Raw genomic sequence first — 20117 nt, forward strand, 5'->3', positions numbered from 1 at the left:
GTGACCGGGCCAGACAGCAATGTGAGGAGTGACCAGACAGCAATGTGAGGAGTGACCGGGCCAGACAGCAATGTGAGGAGTGACCGGGCCAGACGGCAATGTGAGGAGTGACCGGGCCAGACAGCAATGTGAGGAGTGACCAGACAGCAGTGTGAGGAGTGACAGGGCCAGACAGCAGTGTGAGGAGTGACCGGGCCAGACAGCAATGTGAAGAGTGACCAGGCCAGACAGCAATGTGAGGAGTGACCAGGACAGACAGCAATGTGAGGAGTGACCGGGCCAGACAGCAGTGTGAGGAGTGACCAGGCCAGACAGCAATGTGAGGAGTGACCGGGCCAAACGGCAATGTGAGGAGTGACCAGGCCAGACGGCAATGTGAGGAGTGACCAGGCCAGACGGCAATGTGAGGAGTGACCAGGCCAGACAGCAATGTGAGGAGTGACCGGGCCAGACAGCAATGTGAGGAGTGACCGGGCCAGACAGCACTGTGAGGAGTGACCGGGCCAGACAGCACTGTGAGGAGTGACCGGGCCAGACAGCACTGTGAGGAGTGACCGGGCCAGACAGCACTGTGAGGAGTGACCAGGCCAGACAGCAATGTGAGGAGTGACCGGGCCAGACAGCAATGTGAGGAGTGACCGGGCCAGACAGCAATGTGAGGAGTGACCGGGCCAGACAGCAATGTGAGGAGTGACCGGGCCAGACAGCAGTGTGAGGAGTGACCGGGCCAGACAGCAATGTGAGGAGTGACCGGGCCAGACAGCAGTGTGAGGAGTGACCGGGCCAGACAACAATGTGAGGAGTGACCGGGCCAGACAGCAATGTGAGGAGTGACCGGGCCAGACAGCAATGTGAGGAGTGACCGGGCCAGACAGCAATGTGAGGAGTGACCGGGCCAGACAGCAATGTGAGGAGTGACCGGGCCAGACAGCAATGTGAGGAGTGACCGGGCCAGACAGCAATGTGAGGAGTGACCAGGCCAGACAGCAATGTGAGGAGTGACCGGGCCAGACGGCAATGTGAGGAGTGACCGGGCCAGACAGCAGTGTGAGGAGCTGCTTTCAACATCAACACTGAACATCACAGGACTTTTCCCCACTTTATATTGTGGGGAATATTTGAGCTGCACTTTCCCTGTTTGTGGGGCTATAACCAGATTTCCACAGAAACCGAAACCTCTGGACATCGCCATCGCCACAGTCTTGTACATAATTTCTCTCTCTCTCTGTGCACACATTCTCTCTCTCTGCACACACACTCTCTCTGCACACACTGTTATACTCTCTCTGTGTGCACACACACACTCTCTGCACACACACTGTTGTACTCTCTCTGTGTGCACACACTTACACTCTCTGTGCACACACACTCTCTCTCTGTGCACATACACACTCTTTATCTCTCTGCACACACACTGTTATACACACACACTCTCTCTCTGTACACACACACAGATCAGATGAAGGAAATTTCTCAGAAAACGATGTGTTTTAACAAACCCGGAAATTAAGCAGTTGCTGTTTTTGCTGCGGAACTGAAGGTAACTGTGAGGAGTGACCAGACAGCAATGTGAGGAGTGACCAGACAGCAATGTGAGGAGTGACCAGACAGCAATGTGAGGAGTGACCAGACAGCAATGTGAGGAGTGACCAGGACAGACAGCAATGTGAGGAGTGACCGGGCCAGACAGCAGTGTGAGGAGTGACCAGGCCAGACAGCAATGTGAGGAGTGACCGGGCCAAACGGCAATGTGAGGAGTGACCAGGCCAGACGGCAATGTGAGGAGTGACCAGGCCAGACGGCAATGTGAGGAGTGACCAGGCCAGACAGCAATGTGAGGAGTGACCGGGCCAGACAGCAATGTGAGGAGTGACCGGGCCAGACAGCACTGTGAGGAGTGACCGGGCCAGACAGCACTGTGAGGAGTGACCGGGCCAGACAGCACTGTGAGGAGTGACCGGGCCAGACAGCACTGTGAGGAGTGACCAGGCCAGACAGCAATGTGAGGAGTGACCGGGCCAGACAGCAATGTGAGGAGTGACCGGGCCAGACAGCAATGTGAGGAGTGACCGGGCCAGACAGCAATGTGAGGAGTGACCGGGCCAGACAGCAGTGTGAGGAGTGACCGGGCCAGACAGCAATGTGAGGAGTGACCGGGCCAGACAGCAGTGTGAGGAGTGACCGGGCCAGACAACAATGTGAGGAGTGACCGGGCCAGACAGCAATGTGAGGAGTGACCGGGCCAGACAGCAATGTGAGGAGTGACCGGGCCAGACAGCAATGTGAGGAGTGACCGGGCCAGACAGCAATGTGAGGAGTGACCGGGCCAGACAGCAATGTGAGGAGTGACCGGGCCAGACAGCAATGTGAGGAGTGACCAGGCCAGACAGCAATGTGAGGAGTGACCGGGCCAGACGGCAATGTGAGGAGTGACCGGGCCAGACAGCAGTGTGAGGAGTGACCAGGCCAGACAGCAATGTGAGGAGTGACCGGGCCAGACAGCAATGTGAGGAGTGACCGGGCCAGACAGCAATGTGAGGAGTGACCGGGACAGACAGCAATGTGAGGAGCTGCTTTCAACATCAACACTGAACATCACAGGACTTTTCCCCACTTTATATTGTGGGGAATATTTGAGCTGCACTTTCCCTGTTTGTGGGGCTATAACCAGATTTCCACAGAAACCGAAACCTCTGGACATCGCCATCGCCACAGTCTTGTACATAATTTCTCTCTCTCTCTGTGCACACATTCTCTCTCTCTGCACACACACTCTCTCTGCACACACTGTTATACTCTCTCTGTGTGCACACACACACTCTCTGCACACACACTGTTGTACTCTCTCTGTGTGCACACACAACAGTCTTGTACAGACTCTCTCTCTCTGTTTGCACACACTTACACTCTCTGTGCACACACACTCTCTCTCTGTGCACATACACACTCTTTATCTCTCTGCACACACACTGTTATACACACACACTCTCTCTCTGTACACACACACAGATCAGATGAAGGAAATTTCTCAGAAAACGATGTGTTTTAACAAACCCGGAAATTAAGCAGTTGCTGTTTTTGCTGCGGAACTGAAGGTAACTGTGAGGAGTGACCAGACAGCAATGTGAGGAGTGACCAGACAGCAATGTGAGGAGTGACCGGGCCAGACAGCAATGTGAGGAGTGACCAGACAGCAATGTGAGGAGTGACCGGGCCAGACAGCAATGTGAGGAGTGACCGGGCCAGACGGCAATGTGAGGAGTGACCGGGCCAGACAGCAATGTGAGGAGTGACCAGACAGCAGTGTGAGGAGTGACAGGGCCAGACAGCAGTGTGAGGAGTGACCGGGCCAGACAGCAACGTGAAGAGTGACCAGGCCAGACAGCAATGTGAGGAGTGACCAGGCCAGACAGCAGTGTGAGGAGTGACCAGGCCAGACAGCAATGTGAGGAGTGACCGGGCCAGACAGCAGTGTGAGGAGTGACCTGGCCAAACGGCAATGTGAGGAGTGACCTGGCCAAACGGCAATGTGAGGAGTGACCAGGCCAGACGGCAATGTGAGGAGTGACCAGGCCAGACGGCAATGTGAGGAGTGACCGGGCCAGACAGCAATGTGAGGAGTGACCGGGCCAGACAGCAATGTGAGGAGTGACCGGGCCAGACAGCAATGTGAAGAGTGACCGGGCCAGACAGCAGTGTGAGGAGTGACCTGGCCAAACGGCAATGTGAGGAGTGACCTGGCCAAACGGCAATGTGAGGAGTGACCAGGCCAGACGGCAATGTGAGGAGTGACCAGGCCAGACGGCAATGTGAGGAGTGACCGGGCCAGACAGCAATGTGAGGAGTGACCGGGCCAGACAGCAGTGTGAGGAGTGACCAGGCCAGACAGCAGTGTGAGGAGTGACCAGGCCAGACAGCAATGTGAGGAGTGACTGGGCCAGACAGCAGTGTGAGGAGTGACCTGGCCAAACGGCAATGTGAGGAGTGACCTGGCCAAACGGCAATGTGAGGAGTGACCAGGCCAGACGGCAATGTGAGGAGTGACCAGGCCAGACGGCAATGTGAGGAGTGACCGGGCCAGACAGCAATGTGAGGAGTGACCGGGCCAGACAGCAATGTGAGGAGTGACCGGGCCAGACAGCAATGTGAGGAGTGACCAGGCCAGACAGCAATGTGAGGAGTGACCGGGCCAGACAGCAATGTGAGGAGTGACCGGGACAGACAGCAATGTGAGGAGTGACCGGGCCAGACGGCAATGTGAGGAGTGACCGGGACAGACAGCAATGTGAGGAGTGACCGGGCCAGACGGCAATGTGAGGAGTGACCGGGCCAGACGGCAATGTGAGGAGTGACCAGGCCAGACAGCAATGTGAGGAGCTGCTTTCAACATCAACACTGAACATCACAGGACTTTTCCCCACTTTATATTGTGGGGAATATTTGAGCTGCACTTTCCCTGTTTGTGGGGCTATAACCAGATTTCCACAGAAACCGAAACCTCTGGACATCGCCATTCCGGACACACGATTAATTTACTGTTAACAGTGAAGATTCTTCTCTTTCAGAACAAAGCCTCAACAGTCAGTGTCGAAAATTGTTATTTTACCCTTAAAATAACGCCTTAACTTTACTGCGATTCCAGTTACAGGATTCACTGGTTTCACTTTCACATGTGGTGATGTGGAGTTTAAATATGAAATAAATGTTCTCTATTGTCAGGTTTGTGTCAGTAGTAAAGCGGGAGCTCTGCAGTCAGTTTATTCCCAGTTTGTGGTTTAAACGCTGAGAATTGGAGGCAAGTGAGGAGGGAAGGGAATGGGAGCTCCTCTCTGACCTGCACCATGTTGGGGTGAATAAGGAGCGGCTGTGAGGAGGGGGAGGGGAGGGGGACATTACAGCACTTACACATAACATGTTTCATGTTTCTTCCCCAAACCATCTGATGGAGACCCCCAGTGCGGGGCCAGGGGGGGCCTCACTGTCACAGTTAAAGATCCCACATCACTATTCCAACAGAGAAGGCAGTTTGTTCGCTGTGGGTGTGAATGCAAACAACATGTTTTATTAATTATGTTTTATATTTTATTGATTATATTTGATCACAAATCTCTGTGTGTAATGATCTGATTTGCTGTGTTGTAACCAGTTCTGATCCCATTGTGAAGGTCCTCGAAGATGAGCTGCAAACACTGTATTCAGGTCCTGTGGCTTGTGCTTCCCCTCTCACTGACTGGTAAGGAAACACATTGAATCTGTTTGATTTCTGTTGGTGTAAATTGCTGAAGATAAAGGTAAATGATGTGCACAGACTGGTTGCCGCCTTCCCTCCACAAAATACAGTCAGAGCGCTTTACAGTATATCCTATGAAGATTTTGAGACTTCTCAGCGATGTGATAATCATAGAATAATCAGAAAATCATAGAGTTATATAGCACAGAAGGAGGCCATTCAGCCCAGTGGGCCAACTCTTTTAAAAGTGCCATCCAAATCAATCCCAATCCCTCGCTCTCTCCCCATAGCCGCGCAAACTTGTCCATCACAAATAATTATCTATAAGGTGCTATATTAAATGCAAGGATTATTATTATTAACTCAGCGACGGAGTTTGTCTGAGTCAGTGTGACTGAAAATCCCAACTGTATCCATTGTTTGTTATTAAGCAGAGAGATTCATAGTCAGTGGCCCGGCCCTCCCTGTCCCAGCCATTGCTGGTTCGGATGTTGTCCTGGACTGTAAGTGTTCCACAGACCTGCCACGAGAGAGTGTGGAGGTGAAATGGTTCAGGACAAGATACGACTCCCCTGTGCACTTATACAAGGAGGGACGACAGCAACTGGAAACACAGGATGAAGCCTACAGACACAGAACACAACTGTTTGTAGAGGAGTTTATCAACGGCGATGTGTCTCTCAGACTGGGAGATGTGCGGGTGTCAGACAACGGACAGTACACATGTTTGGTTAGATACGCCGGATGGCATGAAGAGGCAGAGATAGAGTTGAAAGTTATAGGTCAGTAATGATTGCAATTCATTTTACTTCATGTAATCTGTGTGTACAAACATTCATTATTTGTTAATGTTATCTTCAAAATGCAATACTTTATATAAACAAGAACAAGTTATCATTGATGTAAATGTATTCAGAATGTTGTGGCCTTCAGTAAAGTTACTGCTCGCCTCCACTGGCTCCCCATCCCCCAGAGGATTGATCTCAAGATCCTCATCCTCACCTACAAGGCCATTCACGGCCTTGCTCCCTCCTACCTCTCTGACCTACTATCCCCCTACCTACCTGCCCGTACCCTCCGTTCCTCCGGCTCCGGTCTGCTCCATGTCCCCCGCCCCAACCGCCCTACCATCGGTGGTCGGGCCTTCAGCCTCTCAGCCCCCAGGCTCAGGAACTCCATCCCCCAGCGCCTTCGCCGCTTCCTCCCTCTCCTCCTTCAAGGCCGGTCTCAAAACCTTTCTCTTTGACCGAGCCTTCAGCTCCCCTCTCGACTCTCTTCCCCCTCCTCGCTCCCTCCCTTCCCTCCCCTCCCCTCACCCTGACCATTTCCCCCCTCCTCGCTCCCTCCCTTCCCTCCCCTCACCCTGACCATTTCCCCCCTCCTCGCTCCCTCCCCTCACCCTGACCATTTCCCCTCTGCTCGGGTCATAACCAAACTGTGCAGCGCCTTGGGAAGTCCTCCTGACGTGAAAGGCGCTTTATAAATTAAATCTTGTTGTTGTTGTTGTTGTTGCTCTGTAATGTCCCGGTATTAATATTGTCTGATTCACGTGTCCTGTCTTCCAGGCCTTGGCAGTCAGCCTTGGATTCACGTTGATGGGCAGCACAGTGATGGTGTGAGTCTGCGGTGTGAATCCAGTGGATGGTTCCCATCACCAGAGGTTCTGTGGTTTGATGATCAGGGAAACAACTTAACAACACTCAGTAACTGGACGGTCAGAGAGGATTCCAAAGGTCTCTTCAGTGTTAAAGGACAAATAGAAATAATCTATTCAAACAACAAGATCAGGTGTCTGATTCACAATGAAGAAAATGAACAAGAAGGAAAACTCCAAATCTCAGGTCAGTAAATACACTGAATTATTAACAATAGTCTGATATATATATATGATGCAGATTTGGAGTTCTACAGAATTGGGGCAGAAATATGGAGTTAACCGATTACAGAGATAGGGAGAAGCAGGACCATGGAGGGCTTTGGAGGCAATGAATCTTCTTATTACAAACTGAAATGACCGCAGTACTCCAGCTCACCCACCCTTCCTGCTAACCTACTTAAGCTGCTGATTACATTGTGAATGAATCAATACTTCATAACTCACAGCCAACATTGCTTCAGAAAAGGCAAATGTTGCTGATCCACCTCACAGTGAAGGGAAGACTCCAAGTTAAGAGCTGAGAAGCTACAGGACAACAACAACTGAAATGGGGGCAAATAAAGCTATTTGTGTTTGACATCCAATTTGACATCCATTTGTGTTTGACATCTTCCTCAGTAGCAAAAACAGTAGAGTGGGTTATCTTTTAGAAGTGGAGAGATTGGAATGTGTTAGTGTCCAGAGGGACTCGGGTGTCCTTGGACACCAGTCACAGAAAGTTAGTCTGCAGGTGCAGCAGCAATTAGGAAGGGGAACGGTATGTTAGCATTCAGTATGAAAGGATTAGAGTATAAGAGTAGGGAAGTGTTGCTGCCACTGTATAGGGCTCTGGTGAGACCACACCTGGAATACTGGGGGCAGTTTTGGTCTTCTCATTTAAGGAAGGATGTACTTGCCTCGGAGGGGGTGCAGCGTAGATTTACTGGGTTAGTACCAGGGATGAAGGGGATGAGTTACGAGGATAGGCTGAACAATTTGGGCCTATATTCTGTGGAATATAGAAGAATTAGAGGGGATCTTATAGAAACCTATAATATCAACAAAAGGCAGATAGAGTAGATAGTGGGAGATTGTGTCCCCGGTTGGAGAAACTAAAACCAGGGTCACAACCTTAAAATCAGAGGCAGCCCTTTCGCACTGAGTTGAGGAAGAACTTCTTCATTCAAAGGGCAGTGAATGTATGGAACTCACTGTCTCAAAGGCCTGTTGACGCTCAGTCCTTGAACATATTCAAGACTGAGATGGATAGATTTCTTCTTGCAAAAGGTATTAAGGGATATGGGGGTAAGGCAGTGTCAGGTTATTAGCTGGAGTTAGATTAGCAGATCAGCCATGATTGAATGGCGGGGCAGGCTCGAAGGGCCGAATGGCCTCCTCCTGCTCCTACATGTTATGTTATGACATCAGAATAGATGTTTAAATGTCTATTTACATTCCTTGACAGACGAGTTCTTTCCCAAAGTGCCAGTGGGTTTGGTGGTTTCCGCACTGCTCTTAGGACTTGCCATATTGGTGCTGAGTGTTCTTGTCCCCTACAGTTTAAAACAGCGCCGAGAGATCAAAGGTACGTTCCCATCAGTAACATCTCCCATCACAACACTGTTACTGTTTGTGTAAGAATGTGCAAGTTCTATAAAATAATTGGTCCCTCCCTTCACTCAGTGACCCCCGGCCTGTTTCATGTCACCGCCTGATCCTCCCTCCCCACCATCAGCAGCTCAGGCTTTCAGCCTCTCTGCCCCCACTCTCTGCAACTCAAGCCAAGAATCCTTCCGATTCGCCCCCTCCCGCTCCATCACCTCTTTCAAGGCCTGTCCCATGATCTTCCTCATTCTGCATTTTCAGTTAATTTTACCCTCTCACCCGCTCCCCCCCACCCCAACCCCAGCCCAGATCCCAGCTCAGATCCCAGCTCAGACCCCAGCTCAGACCCCAGCTCAGACTCCAGCTCAGACCCCGGCTCAGACCTCAGTTCAGACCCCAGTTCAGATCCCAGCTCAGACCCCTTCTCAGATCCCAGCTCAGACCCCAGGTCAGCCCCCAGCTCAGATCCCAGCTCAGACCCCAGCTCAGCCCCCAGCTCAGACCCCAGTCAGCATTGTGAGGGCTTTGGGATATCCGCCGTTGTGGAAGGTGCTGTGTAAATGTAAATGTTATTGTAATTCAAACCTCCTGTAATTGTGTTGAGCTGCACTTTGTGTAGTTTCTAACTGTTAATGTTGTAAACATATAGACTGAGCATTAAACAATACTGGATTCAGGAGCGGTTTCTAACAGTTTTGTTTTGTATCCTCCAGATCTTGAGAAGAGAGTGGGTAAGTCATCAAAATAAAATAACAATTTCACGTTGTGATTAACCTCATTCACAAGCTTCACACAAAGCAGACATAGTTCATAGAATCATAGAATTGAACAGCACAAAAAGAGGGCATTCGGCCCATAGAGTCTGTGTCGGCTCTTTGAAAAGAGCAATGTAATGTCAGTCCCACTCCCCAGCCCTTTCCCCATAACCTGCAAACCCGTCCTCCTCAAATACCATCCATCGCGTTTTTAAAAGCTGTTATCGAATCGGCCTCGACTGCCATCTCAGGCAATGCATTCCAGATTCGAACAACTCGCTGCGTGAAAACATTTCTTCTCACCTCCCCTCGGCTTCTTTTAGAGACTATTTTAAATCTGTGAACTCGAGTCACCGACACCCACCAGTGGGAACAGTTTTTCCCTTTCTAACCTATCAAATCCCCTCATGATATTGAAGACCTCTATTAGGTCCTCGTAACCTTCTCTGCTCCAATGAGAATAATCCTAACCTCTCTCGCCTTTCCTCATAATCAAGGTCCCTCATTCCTGGTACCATCCTCGTAAATCTCCTCTGCACTCTTTCCAATGCCTGAACATCCTTCCTATAGTGCGGTGCCCAGAACTGGGCGCAGTATTCTAACTGAGGCCTAACCAGTGTTTATATAGGTTAATCATAACCTTCTGACTCGTGTACTCTATGCCCCTATTTATAAAGCCTAGTATCCCATATGCCCTTTTTACAGCCTTATCTCCCTGTCCTGCTACCTTCAAGGATTCATTTACCTGCACCCACAGGTCTATCTGTTCATTTATCCCCTTAAGATTGTATGACCAGCCTATATGGCCTCCCCTCATTCTTTCCACCAAAATGCAATACCTCACATTTCTCCACATTAAAATTCATCTGCCATGTGTCGCCCATTTTACCATTCTGTCTATGTCTTCCTGCAGTTGGCTCCTATCCTTCTCACTGTTTACCTAACTTTGTGTCGTCCGCAAACTTGGAAATGGTGCTTGCTATATACCCAAGTCCAGATCACTTATGTTATAGTTTGCCAACAAAATACACAGTCACTACACTCTCCAGTAAATCCTGCGAAATGCTTTTGAGGAGCCAAATCTATTTCAAGGATTATTATTATAGAATAACAACAACTTGCACTTGTATAGTGCCCTCCACGCAGGATGGCACCTCAGATCGCTGAACAGAGACAGAGCCTGATCCTGAGCCGGGCCGGGCGGGGGTTGGTGGGGGGGTGTTGGTGGGAGCTGACTATAAGCACAGTCGAAAAGAAAGATTTTCAGGTGGGACTTGAAAAGGGGGAGAGAGGGGACAAGGCGGAGGGTTTGAGGGAGAGTGTTCCAGAGTTTTGGAGCGTAGTGGCTGAACGCACGATTTCCAATGGTGGAGCGGAGGGCAGTAGACAGGGAAGTAGACAGGTGTATGAGGGATAGAGACTTGAAGGGGTTAATGATAGGGCGGGGCAGCTGTTGTTAACACTTTGCTCTGAGAGCCCATATCGACTCGATGGTGAATGGCCTCCTTCTGGGCTGTAAATTTCAATGATTCTATTCCATGAATTATTACAGAGTGTTTAACTCCAAACATTGGTCTGTTTCACAGCTTCAACTTTCCCTTTTCTTCCCTCAGACAACATTGGTTTGTGAACACACACACAGAGGGGGAGAGAGAATGAGTAGCTTCAATGAGGGAGAGAGGGAAGGAGTGAGAGAGGGAAGGAGTGGGAGAGAGTGAGAGATGGAGGGATTGAGTTAGAGAGAGAATGAGGGAGAGAAAGTGTGAGAGAGGGAGGGAATGTCACGAGGTGAGGAGCTGCCAAAGGTCTGATCACTTCTTCTTGTTTCCAGAGTGGAAAAGGATTCGCAGCTGCGCAGGTAAGAGTCTGAGTGACCAAGTAACCAACATCCAACACACTGCCCCCCCCACACACACACACAATCACATCACCCCCCACACACACACACACACAATCACCCCCCACACACACACACAATCACATCACCCCCCACACACACACACACACAATCACATCACCCCCCACACACACACACAATCACATCACCCCCCACACACACACACAATCACATCACACCCCACACACACACACAATCACATCATCACCACACCCCCAACACACAGACCCTGACACTCCCATCCGCTTACAAACACACACATCCCTCACACACATTCCCCCACACACACCCTCACATCCCCTCACACACTCAAATGCCCCCCCACACACATTCACCCCACCCCGCACACCCCCTCACATTTCCCCACACGCTCACATCCCCCCACACACTCACAACCCCCCACACTCTCACATCCCCCCACACGCTCACATCCCCCACACCCTCACATCCCCCACACCCTCACATCCCCCACACCCTCACATCCCCCCAGACACTCACATCGCCCCACACACTCACATCCCCCCACACACCCTCAAATCACCCCACGCGCTTACATTCCCCCACGCGCTCACATCCCCCCACACACTCACATCCCCCCACACGCTCACATCCCCCCACACCCTCACATCCCCCCACACCCTCACATCCCCCCACACCCTCACATCCCCCCAGACACTCACAAACCCCCACACCCTCACATCCCCCCACACGCTCACATCGCCCCACACACTCACATCCCCCCACACACCCTCAAATCACCCCACGCGCTCACATTCCCCCACGCGCTCACATCCCCCCACACGCTCACATCCCCCCACACGCTCACATCCCCCCAAACGCTCACATTCTGCCACACACTCACATCCCCCCACACACCCTCAAATCACCCCACGCGCTCACATTCCCCCACATACATACCCTCACATCTACTCCACACATAGATCCTCACATACACCCCCATTCACACATGCCCCCACACACACCCTCACAGCCCCTCACACACACACCATCACAGCTCATCCCCCACAAACATCCTTATATCCCTGAACACACACACCCCATACACCACCACCAACACACACATCCTCACAGCCACCTCACACCCACAACAGATCCCCCCCACCCACAAATACCCACACATCACCCCAAACACACACGGAGATTGGTACCTGTAAGAATGCGGGCAGCAGAGTTTTGGATCACCTGGATTTTATGGATGGTAGTAGAGGGGAGACCGGCGAAGAGGGTGTTTGAATAGTACAGCCGAGAGGTGACAAAGGCATGGACCAGGGTTTCAGCGGCTTTTGGAGTGAGGTATTGGCGGAGACGGGCAATGTGTCGGAAGTGGAAGAAAGTGGTGCTGGTGAGGGACTGGATATGGGGGAGGATGGATAACTGGGGGTCGAACCTGACACCAAGGTTGCATACGGGTTCGGATAGTTTTAGGGGGAGGTCGGGTAGATGGAGGAGGTGAGAAGCATGCAGTTTTAGACTTTGACGAGAGCCAAAGTTTATGGCTTCCATCTTGTCGATGTTCAACTGAAGGAAATTCGCGCTTATCCAGCTCCTGAGGTCTGACAGACAGCTGACAGAACATCAGGGGATGGGGGGCTGCAAAGTGAGGCGGAAAAATAGAGTTGGATGTCATCCGCATACTTGTGGAAGTGTACCCCATAATAATAATAATAATAATAATAATAATCCTTGCATTTGATATAGCGCTTTTCACGTCGGGAGGACGTCCCAAAGCGCTTCACAGAACACACTGTAAAGTGAATTGACTGTATATTTGTGGGCGAACGCGGCAGCCAATTGCGCACAACAATATTCCCCCCACGCGCACACACACGCCCCCCAAACGCACACTCACGTTCCTCCACAACACTCTCACGTCCCCCCAGCACATGCACGCTCACGTTCCTCCACACACACCCTCATGTTGCTCCACATGAACCCTCACCTCCCCCCCACATGCACCCTCACATTCCTCCACACACACACCTATTCATCACTCCCACACACACCCTCACGTCCCCTACACGCACCCTCATGAGCCCCCACAAGCACCCTCACGTCCACCCCACACGCACCCTCACGTCTGCCCCACACACAGCCTCACGTCTGCCCCACACACAGCCTCACGTCCACCCCACACGCACCCTCACATCTGCCCTACACGTAGCCTCACGTCCCCCACACACGCACCCTCACGTCCACCCCACACGCACCCTCACATCCACCCCACACGCACCCTCACATCCGCCCCACACGCACCCTCACCTCCCCCCACACGCACCCTCACATCCCCCCCACACGCACCCTCACGTCCACCCCACACGCACCCTCACATCCACCCCACACGCACCCTCACGTCCGCCCCACACGCACCCTCACCTCCCCCCACACGCACCCTCACATCCCCCCACACGCACCCTCACGTCCCCCCCACACGCAGCCTCACGTCCCCCCCACACGCACCTTTGTGTCCCCAACACGAACCCTCACGTCCCCCGCACATGCACTTTCACGACCCCCACACGCACCCTTACGTCCCCCCCACCCGTAAACTCTCACCTCCCCCCATACGTGCCCTCACATCCCCCACACGCACCTTCACATCCCCCACATGCACCCTCACATTATAATAATAATAATAATAATCCTTGCATTTGATATAGCGCTTTTCACGTCGGGAGGACGTCCCAAAGCGCTTCACAGAACATACTGTAAAGTGAGTTGACTGTATATTTGTGGGCGAACGCGGCAGCCAATTGCGCACAGCAATGTCCCACAAACAGTCGTAGATTGAAAATGACCAATTTATTATTGTTTTTGGTTTTGGAGGGATTATTATTAGGCTCTGTGTGGAGTAAGGAAACTTGCCCAAGGTTTCGCCCTCTGCCTGGAATTGAACTCAGGTCTCTCACTTGCAAAGCGAGTGCTCTAACCACTGAGCTACAGGACTCCACACACGCACCCTCACGTCCGCCCATGAGGCACACTCACTTCCCCTGCACAAGCACGCTCATGTCCCCCGCACACACACCCTCAGACAGCTTCATGTCACCCCCACACGCACCCTCACGTCACCCCCACACGCACCATGTCTTGACCCTCACGCAGCCTCACGTCCCCCCCACATGTACCGTCATGTCCCCCGCACACGCACCATCACACAGCCTCACGTTCACCTCACACGCACCCTCACATCCCCCGCACATGCACCCTCACGTCCCCCGCACACTCACCCTCAAGCAGCCTCACGTTCACCCCACACGCACCCTCATGTCCCCCGCACATGCACACTAACGTCCCCCCACGCACGCACCCTCACGTCACCCCCAAACGCACCCTCACCTCCCCCCACACGCACCCTCACGTCACCCCCACATGCATCCTCACGTCAACCCCACATGCACCCTCACGTCTCCCGCACACGCACCCTAACGTCCACTCCACACGCACCCTCACGTTCCCCCGACCCGTATCCTCACGTCCCCCACACACGCACCCTCACGCACACCCCGCACGCACCGTCACATTACCCCCACACGCACCATTACGTGCACCACGCACATGACCCTCACGTCCCCTCTGCACGCGCACCCTCACATCTCCACCACACGCACCCTGACATTCCTCCACAACACCCTCACATCCCCCCCACACGAACCCTCACATCCCCCCCACACGCACCCTCACGTTCATCCACACTCACCCTCACGTCCCCCGCACACGAACCCACACATCCCACATGAACCCTCACGTCACCCCCACATGCGCCCTGTCTTGACCCCCACACACCCGCACTTCCTCCTCACACGCACCAACACGACCCCCCAACACACAGCCTCACATTGCCCCCACACGCACCTTTTCGTCGCCTCCACACAAACCCTCACTTCCCCCCCAAACGCACCCTCACGTCCAACCTACACGCACCCTCACGTTCCCCGCACACACAACCTCATGTCCCCCGCACACGCACCCTCACGTTTAACCCACACGCACCCTCATGTCCCCGCCACATGCACCCTCATGTCCCCCTCACACGCACCCTCACCTCACCCCGACACAACCTCACGTCCCCTACCACGCAACCTCACGTCTCCCCACACGCACCCTCACGTCCCGCTCACATGCACCCTTACATCCACCCCCCATACACCCTCATGTCACCCCCACCATTCACCCTCAAGTTGCCAGAAATGCAGCCTCACGTCACTCCCACAGGCACCCTCATCTCCATCCCACACGTAACTTCACGCCCCCACCCCACACGCACATTCGTGTCCCACACACGCCCCCTCATGTTCCTCCACTTACCCTCATGTTCCTCCACACACACACTCACATCCCCTGCACACACAATCTAACGTCCCCCCCCACACACACCCTCACGTCCCCCCCACACGCACCCTCACATCCCCACACACGCACCCTCACGACTCCCCCCACACGCACCCTCACGTCCCCCCCACACGCGCCCTCACATGCACCCCACAGGGACCCTCATAGCCCCCCACTCGCAACTTCACCTGGCCGCCATACGCACCCTCACGTCAATCCCACACGCACCCTCACGTCCCCCCCACACACACCCTCACATCCCCCCCACACGCACCCTCACGTCCCCCCACATGCACCCTCATGTCCCCCCCCACACGCACACTCAGGAGCCCCCAAACGCACCCACACGTTCCCCCCCACCACACACACTCTCACATCGCTCCCACACGCACCCTCACATCCCCCTACTTGCATCCTCACGTCCCTCTCACACGCATCTTCACATCCCCCACACCCACCCACACGACGCCACCACACGCACCCACACGACCCCCCGACATGCACCCTCACTTTCCCCCCCACACTCACATACACAACCTGACTTGAGCCCCACACACACTGTCACTTCCCCCACACGCACGCTCACCTCCAGCCCACATGCACCATCACGTCCTCCCTATGCACACCCTCACATACCCGCGCACCCTAACCTCCCTCCCACATGCACATTCACATCCCCCCCACACACTCACAACCCCACCACATGCACCCTCACGACCTCCCCACACGTACACTCACTTGCCCCTACACGCACCCTTACGTCCCCCCCAGACGCACCCTCACGTCTCCCCCACACGCATCCTCACATCACTCCCACATGCACCCTTACTTCCCCCACACACTACCATCACGTACCCACCCACACATGCACCTTGTCTTGAACCCCACACACTAGCACATCCCCCTCACACACACCCTCACATCCACCCACACACACCCTCATATCCCCCCACACACACCCTCACATCCCACCACGCGCACCCTCGCGTCCCCCCACACACACCCTCACCTCCCACAAACACACCCTCACCTCCCACACACACACCCTCACGTTCACCCCCACACACACCTTTTCGTCATGCCCACACACACCCTCACTTCACCCCTCACGCACCCTCACGTACACCCCACATGCACCCTCACGTCACCTCCACACGCACCCTCATGCCCCCCATACGCACCCTCACCTCGCCCCCACATGCACCCTCTCATCCTCCCCCCCCCACACGCAGCCTCACTTCCTCCCACATGCAACCTCATGTCCCCCCACACGCACATCCTCACGTTCCCCCCCATACGCACCCTCATCTCCTCCCCCGCACACACTCTCACATTCCCCCACACATACACTCACATCTCCCCACACACACCCTCACATCCCCCCCACACACACCCTCACATCGCCCCCACACGCACCCTCACGTCCCTCCCACACGCATCTTCACATCCCCCCACACGCACCCTCACATCCCCCCCATACACAATCTGACATGAGCCCCACTCACACCCTCACGTCCCCCCACGCGCACCCTCACCTGCCCCCACGCCCACCCTCACGTCCCCACCATGCGCACCGTCACCTCCCTCCCACATGCACACTCACGACCCCCCCCACGGGCACCCTCCGGACCCTCCCACATGCACACTCACATGACCCAACATGCACACTCATGTCCCCCCAGACGCACCCTCACATCTCCCCTACACGCATCCTCACGTCGCTCCCACATACAGTTACTTCCCTCACACACTACCCTCACGTGCCCCCCACACATGCACCTTGTCTTGACCCCCACACACCAGCACATCCCCCTCACAAACACACTCATCTCAACCCCACACACACCCTCTCGTCCCCCAACACATGCAGCCTCACTTACCCCCACACGCACCCTCGCGTCTCCCCCACACACACCCTCACGTTCACCCCCAAACGCACCTTTTCGTCATGCCCACACACACCCTCACTTCTCCCACATGCAACCTCACGTCGCCCCACATGCGCAACCTCACGTCCCCCCCCACACGCACCCTCACCTCCACCCCGCACCCTCACCTCCGCCCCACACACACCCTCACGACTTCCCAAACACACCCTCAAGTCCCCCCCACACGAACACTCATCTCCAGCTCACACGTACCCTCATGTCCCACCCACACGCACCCTCATTTACCCCCACATAATTACCTCACAGACCCCCAAAAGACACACCTTCAGCCCCACCCCACACAACCTCACATCCCACACAACTTCACATCCACCCCACACACAACCTCACTTCCCCTCACACACATACCCTCACATCCCCACCCCCACACACACACCCCCACACACACAACCACACATACCCCCACACACACCCCCACTCATGCCCCCACACACACTCACACATACCTCCACACACACCCTCACATGACCACACACACGCACACACCCTCACATCTCCCCCCCCCTCACACCCACACATCTCTCCCCCTCACACCCACACATTCCCTCCCACACAAACCCCTCCCCCACAGACACACAGACTCTCAGCCTTTTTTCTGGATTCTGTTCCCAGGAGACGTCGTTGTTTTACACAAAGGCTTCTCTCCCGGTGACGACGCTGAAGATCATCTTATTTATGATTGTAAATGTGTCCGACATTAATGGTCTGATTCTCCCTCCAGTTACAGTCACTCTGGATCCTGACACAGCCCATCCCCGGCTCATCCTGTCTGAGGACCTGACCAGTGTGAGACACGAAGACGAACTGCAGTCGCTCCCTGACTCCCCGAAGAGGTTTAGTGAAGATCCCATTGTCCTGGGATCTGAGGGCTTCACATCGGGGAGACATTACTGGGAGGTGCAGGTGGGCAACAAGTCATGGTGGACTGTGGGATTGGCCACAGAGTCTGTCAACAGGAAACAACTAATAACATGGACACCAGAGGATGGGGTCTGGGGGGTGGGGCTGTGGGGTGGGGACTGTTATGAGGCTCTGACGTCACCTCGTACCCGCCTGACCCTGACAGTGAGACCCGGGAAGGTCGGGGTTTACATGGACTATGAGGGGGGACAGGTGTCATTTTACAACGCTGACAACATGGCTCATCTCCACACTTTCACCCAAACTTTCACTGAGAAACTTTATCCTCTGTTCAGTCCCGGGTATAATATTGATGGGGACAATCCTGAGCCTCTGACAATCTGCCGGTGACAGTTAATGAGGAGGAAAATTAGTCCATTATAATAAGGAGCAAAAACCCTCAGCCATTAACTTGATTCATTGGCGGTGAAAATATTCTTGGGGGGTGAGGGGGGGAGTGGCCACTTTAAGATGGACATCACCCCGACCATCACCCTATACATACCCTCACATTCCACCCGCAACCCCCCCACCCCATCACACCCTCACATTCCCCCACACACACACCCTCACATAACCCCCCCACATACACTCACATCACCCTCACACACACCCTCACACCCCCCCCACACACACCCGCACATCCCCCCCCACGCACCCTCACATTCCCCCCCCCCCCCCTCACATCTGTGTTGGGAGAATCTGACTTGCCATCCAGTGTGTGACTCACACGCTCTGAGACAGGGATATATATCGCTGATATCTTTCTCTCCAGCAATGCCCAGTCTCACAGTCGGGGCTGTGCTCAGAATCTCACTGAAATCTCCCAAATCACTTTTATATCTATAAACAGGTGCCGTGTTGTTCCCCAGTGAGCGGCCGCGTCTCACTGTGTAGAAACACCGTGTATTTTCAGTGACAGTTTTTATAATCCATAACATTTCTCGTTCACTGTAACAATCACACACCAGCACATCCCCCTCACAAACACACTCACCTCACCCCCACACACACCCTCACTTCCCCCCACACGCACCCTCGTAAGAAGTGAGATCTTTAACCCTCACTAAACCGAGGTCCCGTCTGTGTCTGTTCAACTGGATATTAATATCCAAAGTATTGTTGTTGACTTACAAAATACTCGTTCAATTTACAATAAATTTGTTTTGTTATTATTTTATGTCCAATGATTGAACCCAATCTGCACACAATCCTCACCCTCTGATACACACACCCCTAACTCTCATCCCCTGATACACACACCCCTAACCCGCACCCCCTGATACACATACCCTAATCCTAACCCCCTGATACACCCCCCCAACCCTCACCCTCTGATACACACACCCCTAACTATCACCCCCTGATACACACATCCCTAACCCGCACCCCCTGATACACACCAAGAACAACAAATTATATTTTCGCAGCGCATTTCACGTCAGGACATCTCAAGGGGCTGTGATGTTAGGAATGCCAACCCGAGTTGGTGGTTGGGATCAGGAGGGGTGGAGGGCAGGGAGGGTAGACGTAAGAAGGTGATCCATGGAATGGTCAAAGAGGAGGGTTTTGAGATGGGCCATGAAGGCGGCATCGGAGGGGGCGAGGTGGAGGGACTGAGGGATGGAGTTCAAGAGGATGGGGGCAGAGAGGCTGAAGCACACTCGCCAATGGTGGGGTAGACAAGGTGGGGGACGTGGAGCAGGCCGGAGCCTGCTGAGCAGGGGGAGAGGACAGGTTGGTGGGGGTTAAGGGGTCACAGTGGTAGAAAGGAGCAAAGCCATGGAGGGCTTTG

At 53.8% G+C, this 20117-nt stretch overlaps 1 protein-coding gene across 2 annotated transcripts; it reads left to right on the top strand.

The window, feature by feature from the left end:
- Positions 1-5098: 5098 nt before the first annotated feature.
- Positions 5099-18750, top strand: LOC103173652 (butyrophilin subfamily 1 member A1-like). 2 transcript variants are annotated; one of them, XM_042344818.1, is made up of 7 exons: positions 5099-5233; positions 5662-6012; positions 6796-7071; positions 8332-8451; positions 9185-9202; positions 11058-11084; positions 18144-18750. In XM_042344818.1, exons 1-7 carry the CDS (start codon positions 5176-5178, stop codon positions 18671-18673), a joined length of 1380 nt encoding a protein of 459 aa, XP_042200752.1. In that variant the 5' UTR covers positions 5099-5175; the 3' UTR covers positions 18674-18750. The 2 variants fall into 2 exon arrangements, with proteins under 2 accessions (XP_042200752.1, XP_042200753.1); XM_042344819.1 differs by lacking the exon at positions 8332-8451.
- The last annotated feature ends 1367 nt before the right edge of the window (positions 18751-20117 follow it).

This window comes from Callorhinchus milii, unplaced genomic scaffold, assembly GCF_018977255.1.
Source record: "Callorhinchus milii isolate IMCB2004 unplaced genomic scaffold, IMCB_Cmil_1.0 Scaffold30, whole genome shotgun sequence".
Classification (NCBI taxonomy): Eukaryota; Metazoa; Chordata; class Chondrichthyes; order Chimaeriformes; family Callorhinchidae; genus Callorhinchus; species Callorhinchus milii.

Excerpts from the sequence above, each read along its gene's own strand:
- LOC103173652 (XM_042344818.1), top strand. The coding sequence starts at position 5,176 with ATGAGCTGCAAACACTGTATTCAGGTCCTGTGGCTTGTGCTTCCCCTC. Across the intron at positions 6,013-6,795 it reads GATAGAGTTGAAAGTTATAG|GCCTTGGCAGTCAGCCTTGG; the intron begins GTCAGTAATGAT and ends CCTGTCTTCCAG. Across the intron at positions 11,085-18,143 it reads AAGGATTCGCAGCTGCGCAG|TTACAGTCACTCTGGATCCT; the intron begins GTAAGAGTCTGA and ends TTCTCCCTCCAG.